Source organism: Pezoporus flaviventris, unplaced genomic scaffold, assembly GCF_033815535.1.
Source record: "Pezoporus flaviventris isolate CSIRO_AGI_PZ_B2104156 unplaced genomic scaffold, CSIRO_AGI_Pfla_v1 ptg000037l, whole genome shotgun sequence".
Classification (NCBI taxonomy): domain Eukaryota; kingdom Metazoa; phylum Chordata; class Aves; order Psittaciformes; family Psittacidae; genus Pezoporus; species Pezoporus flaviventris.
The window spans coordinates 20,799,336-20,810,589 of record NW_026892585.1 but is presented as its reverse complement, the minus strand read 5'-3'; the positions used below and the strand labels follow the sequence as shown (position 1 = coordinate 20,810,589).

Genomic DNA, 11,254 nt, shown 5'->3' with positions numbered 1-11,254 from the left:
TCTGAATGGCATTTTGGCATGCCTAATCCTAATCTGAAGGTCATGGCAGCTCCAGGGACACTGGGGCTGCAAAAGGCATGCTGAGGGGAGCACAGCACTGCACCTGAATTGCTCCGTTAACACATTTAACAGGCTATAATTTCATATTGTAATCCTCAAGCATACCGGGAGATGCTGTTCTGGAAAAATGACAAAGCAAGGCACTAAGCAGAAATCTTGTCCTCTTCTTTTTTTTTAAACATCTTTTTATTAGCACAGTAACAAATGCAGACTTAAGTAGCCCACAACATACAACCAATCCACTGAGTGACTCCTATTCCACGCCTTACAATTAAACAGCTTAAGGTATTTCACTACAGGTTACCGTAAATCCTGATTAAGACCTTTATTCTTTTCACAAAGATAGATTGGCTTATAAAATAATACACTAACTACTTCTCATTTCATATATGAGGCCATACATCCACCTCTCCATAATCACAGATCATGAGATGACAGTCTTTAATAAGGATTGTTAAATACCAATGTGCCCTCCATAGGGGAAAACAATCCCAACATCTTTTTACAAAGAAAAAAAAGAAGGGAAAAAAAACCCAACCCCAACCCCAACCCAGAACATAATAACCTCCCCAAACCTAAACAAAAAAAAAGGCAAAAACAGTGTGTAGAGTCTTGAAAGGACTTTTACATAAATGTCAACATATGTACCTGTACAAAATTAAGCTGTTTTAATCTTTTACATATTGCAAGCAAACTGAAAACCAAAGAAGTCTAAGAAGTTTACATTCTCCTCGGTACTATATGTGAGCTAATATTGCTGAACTAATTACAGTCTTAAAATATGCTATTCCCAATCCTAGCTGTCTACTGTAGCAAGATACCTTAAGTTACAACAACAAAATCTTAGGAAATAAAAGACTGAATAAAATCTGTTATAGAAATACCCTACTCTTTACCAGCACCCTCCCTCCCCCCACCCCTTCAAAATCATAAGCAGCTCTTTCCATCACAGACAAATAATGTAAGAGTTTCACAAAAATCTTATTTATGTAGCATATCTTTTGGTCCATTGTCTGGCCATTCTGTCATGCTCTGCTCTGTTAGTCATATACTGAGTGGCAATACTTCCAACCAGGGGGTCAGCTGAAAAAGAAAACAAACCACTTATTTCAGACAAACTACCAAATAAAAACATGAAAATAAAGCTGAAACATGGATTTAATACAGGGGAATCACATAGATACATTGCAGCACTTATATATACTGAATTGATGGTCTGCATCTTCACTGGTTTCTGTGTATTTATGGTGATGTACTAATCTATTACTTAATAAAGAGCAAAATGCCAATTAAAGTTTCAATAACCATATTCTGCATTACTGAGGGCTTTCACTGATTCATGTGTTTCAGGTTTATTTTACCCCTTCTGAAAGTTCCTGGAACATACTCATTGGTGACCGTACTTGTATCAATATAAATCTGCCTTCTAGAAAAGATCAGATCTCAAGAAGAGGTTTTATTTTTCCTGCAAGTTTATTTTCATCATACACAATATAGTGTGAAATCTGGTGTTCCTCTCATCTTTAGAAGACACATATGATCATAGAATGGTTTGGGTTGGAAAGGACCTCAAGATCATCTAGTTCCAACCCCCCTGCCATAGGCAGGGACACCTCACACTAGAACATGTTGCCCAAGGCTCTGTTGACTTTGGAAACCAAGGCATATTCCTCGTCACTGGTGTGGATAAGGGCTGGGTTAGAGAAGCAGCAAGGACTACCTGTGGCATAGTTGACCACTGGTTTTAAATGGATAATGGAAAACAAAAGACTAATCCCCTTGTTTTCAGAGCTGAGTTTGTAGCTCTTCTAGCTCCATCACTGAATTACTACAGTCCTGCAGACCAATGAAGAGTGCCCAACCCTCACCCAAAACTAGCAGGCGCGTAGGGGTGTATCACCTCCTCCACCTCCAGCCCTCTCTGGCTGCCCAGCAGAAGGAAAGGTGCTGCACTGGAGGCCAGATCCACAGGGTGAGATGAATAAAGGCCATGTTATCCAGGGGCCTGGCAGGGTGCAAGGCATCAGGAGTCCTGCATGGCTGTGCAGGAGACTTACCTGGGTTGCAGTCTGTGAGGAGGGAGCAGATGGAGAGGAGGACTTTAGAAATGGTTAACGCCGGACTCCAGTTGTCTTTTAAAATGTCCAGGCAGATGACGCCTTGGCTGTTAATGTTACAGTGGTAGATTCTTGTCCGAAACGTTACCTGCGAGAAACAGGCATTAGATGGTGTGTCCGGTCACCGCACAACGAGCTCAGCTGACAGGCTAACACCGAAGGGACGGAGGCCACGCGAGCTACCGAGCTCTAGGGCCACTGACCGCGGCCAGGCTGCAGGACGGCACTGGGGCACGGCCGGACCGGGCCGCTGCCGCCATCTGGCGGCCGCTGGCGGGAGCACACCGCCCCCGCCGGGCCGGGACCGGCCGAGCGCGGCCAAGTCGCGCCGGGCCTGGCCGAGCCGCCCCTCCCTGATACCCCGGCCTCGGGCGACCGCAGCCGCGCTGCATTGGAAAGGCATTTCCCACCTGTTGCTTCAGCGTTAAACAGAACACACAGCCCGAGTACATCTTGGAAACCACAGGCTAATCGCGAAGAGCCTGACTGCAGGCATTGGAACAGGCTACCCAGAGCAGTGTTGGAGTCACCATCCCTGGAGGTGTTGACAATCCATGGAGATGAAGCCCTTAGTGACATGGTTTAGTGGTGGACGTGGCAGTGCTGGGTTAAACGTTGGTCTTTTCCAACCTCGTTGATTTTATGCTTTAAAGTAAATAAACAACCACAAGTCACAGGAGCGCGTGGCTGGCAGCACTGCTCCAGCCCCTCCAGGTACACCTGAGCAGTGCTAGACACGCTGGGACAGGTGATGGATGGCCCAGGTTTCCCATCTGAAGGAAGGGGAACCAAGATATAGATCATGGGCCCTGATGTGAATCACTGCAGCCTCAGCACAGGCTCACGACTGACAATGCATTCACCATCTCCCTGCTGAACCACCAACTTCCCAACTGCGGGTGCTTATGATCACTGTGAAACCCAGGTTGTGCGGGTTTTATTTATTTGGGGGTTTTACTATTATTTAATCACCTTTTGTCTCTCTGTTCACAGCAGCCAAGGGGCCTGGGGCTTTAACAGCAGCATTTTTCTCCCACTGGGCTCCCAAGGACACATACAGTCCCCCAGACAGGCTGGGACACTTGGAATCACAGCTCCCATCTCTTCTAAGAGCTCAGCAATAGGGGGAGTTGCTTGGATGCTATTATTTTCAAATCTGGGAGATGTGAGTGAGCCAGGCAGCTTGCCACAGAACTTATCTGAATGGGAAACAAAAGCACCACGAGCTGCTTCTGGGAGAAAATGGGACCTGCAAGAAAGCCTTACTGACTCACTGGATGAATCTGGCGGAACTTGTATGGATTAGGATCATCTGTGTCAATAAAGGCTGGTGGGTTCATGCCCTAAATCCTCAGAATTTGTCAGCTACCCACACCCACAGGTTTTATCGTACGTTTATAGGCCAAAGGGGTATTTGTGAAACACACTGGTAAGAAAAGAACACACTAGCGCTCTCTCTCAAGAAGAGACCAGCCCCCACGTGAAACTTCCCGGCCAACCCTCGTTTTTAGCACCCTGATGCAAAAAGGTTGCCCGTGACCTTCTCTGCTCACAGGCACAGAGAGGTGGCACAGCTACAAAACGCCAGTGCCTGGTGTGTCCCTGCCCCTGTGCACTGCGTCCACGCCGTGTTTCGGAGAACACTCCCAATGCACAGAGCACACAGTCTATTTTCAGACTCGCAGAAGCTTGTCACACAGGAGACACCCACGCTGCACGCTTGTGGACACTTTCTGCTTTGTTCCTTGTAAAATGGTTGGATTTTAAGATTAAAACAGGGAGCAAATGAACAAAAATAAAACCAAATCCCTACATTCCTGCACATCATGGGTGGGAATAGCAAAATGACTGCGAGAATGGAGATGTGTCCCCTTCCTTCTGCAACAAGCTGCAACTCTGAAACTAAGAACCCCTGATGCCTCCTACCTAGGGAAACTTGGTGGTAAAGCAGGCGAGAAGCCAAAGTGACCTTTGGTTCACAGATCATCTAACCCTCAGAGGAATAGCAGCAATCATTCCTACAGTATGTGGAACTCCACATACATCAGACTGAGTGGAGGGCAGATCCAACCCTGCCATACCTGTCCCAACCCAAACTGTTTAGGGCAAAACTGAAGTTAGTGGCATTAGCAGTTGCTGGCAGTGTTTGTGTCCCAGGTGCTGAGCAGCCTTCAGCCCAGCCCCACTGCTTGCTCAGTATTTCTGTATTTGACCTGCAGCTTTGGTCTCTTTCCAAGAAGGCTTCTAAATGTAGGTGAGATAGTGATTCTAACAGATTAAGCACTTCCAGAGGGGGAAGCATGGAGCATTTCCAATTTGATACAATAAGGACCAAATTAACAGAGAGGTCAAGAGTTCTAATTTGTGAAGACAGAAAGTTGTTAATCCTGATTCTGAGCACAAAAGCTAAATACTCTGTTGGCAGTCTCCCAGTCCAGTTGGCTAATAACTGATAACAAAGCATGAGTGCTGCTTTCCTTTAAGAATAAGGCTGGTTCCTTAATAAGCCTTAAGATATAAGGGTTATATCCACGGCACCAAAACCAGTTTTCTCCAGTTAGAGGAGCACTACCTAACCAAAGCACTGTCAGACAACACCTACATTTGCTTTCAGCAAGTCACAACTGGGATGGTGTTAGATGCATGTAGTCCAGCTGTTTGCCATTTACAGTTTTTGCTGATGGTACAAAAGCCAGGGGAAGTATCACATAAGCCTAGTAGATTCAGACCAAACCCAAGAGAAACTGAGCTCCTTAGAAAGCAGTACAATGTATTTGGGGTAAAGAGAACAGCAAGTGGAATAGCAGAAAAATAGACTATAACTGAACAGTCCTTTGGAAATGTCACACCTGAGCTTACATTTAATGCAGTAACTACATAGAGTTAAGCACAGCTTTTGAAAAGGCACAAAAGATTCTAATCTTAACATTACCCTGAAGTGATAGCAGAGGTTAATTTACACAAGCAGCAGAATGGGAGTGGGGGGAAAGAAGTGGTTAGAGGTTATTAATACAAATGATCAAAGCACACACCAGGTCAACAAAAGCTACTGTTTTCACCTCAATAAATGAAATCTAACCCAAGTATAATGTAACTCTTGGGAAAAGGTCCATTATAATAGTACAAAAGAATAGTAATCATCTTGAGGACTAACTCTGAAATTCCAATTATACTTGTTTATTGGATTCTCCTGAATCCATGCCCACCCAGCATGTGCCCGATTCAATTGCTATCTGAAACAAAGGCAAAACCAGAATACCACACAAAATGAGAAAACATAAAAGCAGAGAACAGAGAGCACTAACATCTTCAAAGATGGATGGAAGGCTCAATAAATGCAAAATAACTCCATTATACACATTTAGGACAGGAGAGAGACTATCTGTCCTGTATCAGATTTCTCCCACTGAAGTTCTTGTACCATGCAGAGCATTTCCAAGTCTAATTTTAAGACCTTTAAATCCTCCAGCCTCAAGTACAGCAGTGCAGCTCCTCTTTATATCCTTCCAGGAATCTGTTAATATCACTTCTAGCACAATCCTCTGGCTCTCCTATGGCAACCAACTCCCCTCAAAAGTTTGCTCCAACATACTAAAATCAAACCTTCAGCTGAAGCTACACCCAGTCCTCAAAGGCCGCACCTGTATATCCTTCATCACACATCTCTAGGATCCTCATTGACCACATGGCACTTGTCCTAAGAATTACTGAGGACTCAAAGAGGCAGCACACGTTTTCTTCCACTGGTCTTGCAAGACTTTGCAAGGAAGATTGCTTAGGAAACTAGTCTCTAGAGAGCTTCATCTTTTCAGAGGTGAAGGCTTTTGAAATGAGCTTCAATGAGGTACCTGCTCTACCAGTGCTTATCACCAAAACAATACACTGGCTTTGTTTCAAGCAGCTATTTCTTTCCTTCTAGCCACAAAAGACAGCTCTAGGAAGGCTATGGTAATTACATTAGTCCTACCACTTCCCACAAGCAGTATTTATCGGTCACTGCAAGCAGTTGGTCAATGTGAAATCAACAAATTAGTGGCAATAAAGCAGAAGCAATATGATAATTATATTTTTCACATTATCATTGATTAACACTTGTGCAAGCATTAACACAGGTGCTGCTGTAAGAGTCTGAAAAATAAACAGGTTCTTCACTTAAACCTAAAGTGCCATTCTATTAGTGAACCTCCACTAAACTAGTCTTTTAAGGCCTCAATAAGTGATGACTGATTCTTTTTTAATCTCACCCTTTTTTTGTCTGGGTGAGGGCTTAGATTCAAAGATAAAGGCAAAGAGATTCTTGTCAGAAGTGCACAGCAGAAAGCAGGGCTGAGCTGCAACGACAAATCCGTATCTTTGGTTCTGCATCAGGGAACTTGGCATATAGGGCTGTCTCAAAACCAGTGGTAGTTATAACATGGTCTTGTAAGGCATCGGGCTGGATAAGGCCAAAACAATAAATACTTCTAACCTGTAGCATAGAAAGCAAAGCTGTAGCAAAGCACACATGGCAAGGTAAAAGCTCCCTCTTTAAATGCTTACTGGCCTCATAAGGCATTGCATAGCATTGGTTGGACAATAAATTATCCATGCAAACTAATTCAAACAAAATAATGAAAAACTGTTCTGAACTGAGTTAAACTCTTAACACAAGGCACAAGAGAACCATCTATGCTGCCAGAAAACTTTTGAAGAGGAATGGACAGGCATCAGCAGGAAATCACTAAAGATGTCCCAGGGTAGACCATGCTGCTTGGGAACTGGTGCCCCAGCTTAGGGATAGAATTTAAGGTCCTGTTGATACTACCAGAAACCCTGAAGTTATGCTAGCAAGAACAGTCAGTTTCCTTAATTTAGGAATTTAGCTTGTATTAATTTTTCTGGTATGATCAATTAGCACTGTCTGCTGAGATGGCCTCAACTATGGCAAGTCGTTCTACAGCAGACTAGACCAGTCCGAAGAAGGGGTGGTCACTGGTGTTTAGCTCGTCAATGCAACAACTTTTAAGTAGAAAGTTAAACATACACATAAATGCTTTCAATACAAGGCAAACATGAAATGTATACACAGCCATCTCTTCTTGTAACCCAACACTCTTCCTCTGGCCAAGAACGTGAACCACAGGATAACATTCACTTGCACTGGTATTTGCCTTGCAGCACTGGAACATAACACTGGAATGTAAGAGCTTCACAAATACAACACACCTACAGAAAAAGTCGGTACTGTACAAGTAGGTGAACAGCACAAGTACCCAACAAAAACTGAAAAATTAAATACTACTTCAGTGGCCAAAACATATATAACGGTTATGCTTATGGTAACAGAGTGGTTTGAGAAACAAGTATTGATATCCTTTCTCCTCTCCCCAAGTTTATTTGCTTTTCAGTTTCTCAGTCCTGTACCAATGCTTGCACTAATTGTGTAGGGGGCTTATAAACAGAAGCAGGGAAAAAGAAAGCAAGCTCTAAAACAGTGATCAAGAGGATGTAAAAGTAGTTAACATTAGCTAACAGAAAACAATGTACGTCTGAAGTAAGCTTAAGCTTGTTCTTAGAGTGGCTTTCAAATGGGCTGCATTCCATTAACACCATTTGCTAGTCAGTGGTCTGTTGAATGTTCATGGCTTATAAGGTCAGCTATAGGTCTCTTACCTTTGGAGGCTTGAACGGATATTCTGGTGTAAATGTGATGTCAAGGAAGAAAACACCTCCCTCATAGACTGAACCTGGAGGTCCTAGAATGGTTGATCTCCATTCGTAGATGTTATCACCTTTGGGGCCAGCACTAAGAGAAAAAAAAACAAACAGTTTAGGGATAGTACCACAGTTCAAATACATACAACCTCTTACATTCTTCAAATATGATATGGAAGAAAGTTTCTGATGTTTAATTTCATACAGCACCTGAAGTAAAGACAGGCATTAGAAGTAGATTAAATGCTTCCAAAAATCTCAGAAATCTTACCTAGGCTTATTAGTGCTCCAGACTGCTTAGCAAAGCTGAGAAACTAGAGGTGGGGTATGGTTTGCAGCCTCTCTCTCCTGACATTCATAAGAGCAGCCTTGCCCAGAAGTACTCTTAAACATGCTACACAATCTCAACAGGAAAGTTTTAAAGAACAATTTCCTACTGTATTTCAGAAATTACTTTTATAAAACTGTACCCCAGAGACCATATTAAATAAATTAAGGACTTATGTTGATTTTTTTTAATATTGTGTGTTCTTTAAAATGGCTAAACCAAGACTCATGGTATAATTGAAGGAAGCCAAATACAGGATGATACTCTTAGATGTCAAAATTCTCTACACTTTCATCATTTTGCTACACTGATTTCTAAAATGAGGTCACATGAACTCATCCCACTGATACTGTTTGCATTGTGGAACTGTTTTTGTAAGGGGAATTAAGATCACAATGTCGAATTAAAACAGTGCTTTCTCAAATCAGCTTTGTGTAACTCCAGCTTCTCCCTAACCTGCCAGCAGCTCACCAAAAGCAGTACAAATTAAAGGTGTTGCAGAAAAAAAAATGCCTGCTTGTTGGAAATTAGTTTTACTGAGATCCTCAGACAGTTACATTCTGTAGTGCACCATATGTCACAGAGCATTTCTAAGTACAGCTCAACCTACAAAGCCATTAATGGTTTAGGACTCCATTGCTACCTCTTCCTTTCTCTGCTGCTATGGTAGTATTTTATCTCTAAGATGCCAGAGCTGAAAAAAACTCCCTTTGCACAGAGGGAGGTGCTGACACAGCTTTTTCCATCATGGATGTGCTATGACTTCAGAAATCTCTCCTTGCTCTGTAAGGGGCTGGATTTTAACATCCCTAATACAATGAAAACCAGCCTTGCTCTTCTTTCTCTATTCTTCTAACAAGGTTAACGTAAGACAGAAGGATTAAAAAGAAAAGGCTCTTTTCATATTACAACAATCATGGAGCAGTATTACTTGAGAAGAAAGGCAATCCAATACATTCAATATATGCAACAACAATATGCATTTGATTACTGTAAAGGGAACCAGAGTAATAGCTAGGTGTTAGTAACAGTATTACAAATAGAAATACAATTAAAGAACCATAAATTCACAATGTAGCAACAGTGATCAGAGTAATGCTCCCCCCTCCCGCTCTTTGCAGCGCTGGAAAGCGTGTTCTCGGAGCAGGGGAAAATCGGGGGAGAAAGGCAGCTAATTCTGTTATCAAACTTAAGAATTTATTTTCAGATTAAACTAAAAATAGAAGTTCTCAATATGTTGGTGCTAAATAGTTCAACACAACAGTGAGACTATGACTAAAAGCATCCTTCCAGGCAAGGAAAGCATATAAGAAAGCAATAAGAGGAGACAGGTTCTCTGCAAAGTGACACACTAGCCACCAGGGAGAGATTTCTCTCCTCAGAACACAAAACCCCACGCAGTGGTACTAAATTAAAGCAAAAGCCAGTCCCCCTGAACACTCCCGGCATCCCAATCCACCTTAATGACTTGTCCGTGTCCTATGCAGGTCTATATATTTGGGCACTCAGTACTCTCCAGCTACCACTTGTGCATTAGACTGGAAGGGAGCTGTAATTTGACAGGAAGCTCTACCTCTTCAAAGACATCAGCTTAACTATGTAACTTACTGAAAAGGACTCTCTGGGGCACCCTTAGCCACCACTCCAAGGAATTACCTCTTTATGTACGCATCAGCAACCTACTGACACAGTGCCATTACTGCAAGTTCCACCATGATCATCCTCCCCTCCCTCCCCTAAAGGTGGAGCTACTGAATAGAACAGGTACTTGAGCTTTGTTAGCAGCATTTACTGTTGGAATTTATATCATGAGAACTGCCAACCGGGAGCACTTCAGCACTCAAGACATGTGATGCGCTATTAGCATTGAGTACAGCCCCCTGAACCAATGAGAGATATTGCAACATTTTGCATTTTATTTCCAGCTTCAACCCAAAGGACTGACAATAAAAATATCTCACAGTTAAAAAATAATCTATTATTATTTGTGATAGTCTTTGAAATCTCTTGTATCCTATTAGGTTTCCAATTAGAGCTATCACTGCATGAAAGTAATACACTGCTAGACCTCCGTATAAAGAGAGTGCAACATCTTTGTAAGACATCAGTAGGCTTTAACAGTGATGTACTAAGCTTACCTTTTAAGCTTTACATACTTGAATTAACAGGGTGAAACAGCTATAGATGTTCAATTTTTATAAGAAATCAATGTTAATATGTAAAGGGAAGGCAAAGAGGAAGATGCAAGTCAGCTTCAGAGTGCAATATTGCTTGGATTTAATTTAGGATTAGGTAATATCAAGCAGCTCAAGAAGACCTAGTGCTTAATAGAAAAGTGACAATTCTGGACCACAGCGGCATTAACTTTTCATGGAAATACAAGAACTGTCAAAGGTTAAAGATTAAATTCTTTGTTTAAAAATCCCTGCAATTTCTGCTTCAAAAAGAAATTCACTGATGCGTAGATACAGGGTTCACAGGCACAGCTGCTGTTTTGCTTGTGTCTCACCACTGCTCAAATTAAGTGTCTAGATCTAATGCAGCATTTTGAACCTGTCCAATATATGACCACTGGGAAGACAATTTCAACCAATTAAATAGAAATTGTTTCCACTGCAAGACAAGAGTACAAGAACAGCAGCTTTCTGTACCGAGCTCAACAGCCAACAACTTCTTCACTTCCACAGAAAGTAATGAGATAAAAACCAGTAATGCAGAGCAAAAGATGACATTGAAAAACCTGGAAAAATCCCAACCCATCATTATCATACTGGGCAGCATGTGTTACACAACAGTGCAACTGAGAACTCTCTTCCCTTGAAAAACAGTGATATGCTTAGTGAAGATGTGCTGTACCCCCCGTAACAACTATTCCTGATCATTCCCAAGTTGCTGATGGGCTTCTCTGGACAGATGCTATGAGGATAACGCCCTTAGGAAACTACCCAGTGCGCACGTAGTTTTTGTTCAAGGACTATTTAACTTCCCAAGTCTACAAGCAGCAGTCTGAATCCTCCTGGTAAATGCAAGATTGAGAGAAAGCCTTGGCACAGGT

General features: G+C 42.4%; 1 protein-coding gene across 8 annotated transcripts in view; it reads right to left on the bottom strand.

Annotated features, from left to right (window-relative positions):
• Nucleotides 1-224: 224 nt before the first annotated feature.
• The window catches only part of LOC133275132 (ubiquitin-conjugating enzyme E2 E1), a 45,791-nt gene continuing 34,761 nt past the window's right edge, over nt 225-11,254 (bottom strand). For all 8 annotated transcript variants that reach the window (XM_061464929.1, XM_061464931.1, XM_061464932.1 and 5 more), the window contains 3 exons: nt 7,830-7,962; nt 2,118-2,265; nt 225-1,143 (listed from right to left, as the gene is read on the bottom strand). In XM_061464929.1, coding sequence (XP_061320913.1) covers nt 1,046-1,143; nt 2,118-2,265; nt 7,830-7,962 — 379 coding nt within the window. In that variant the 3' untranslated portion in view covers nt 225-1,045. The remainder of the gene's footprint in view (nt 1,144-2,117; nt 2,266-7,829; nt 7,963-11,254) is intronic.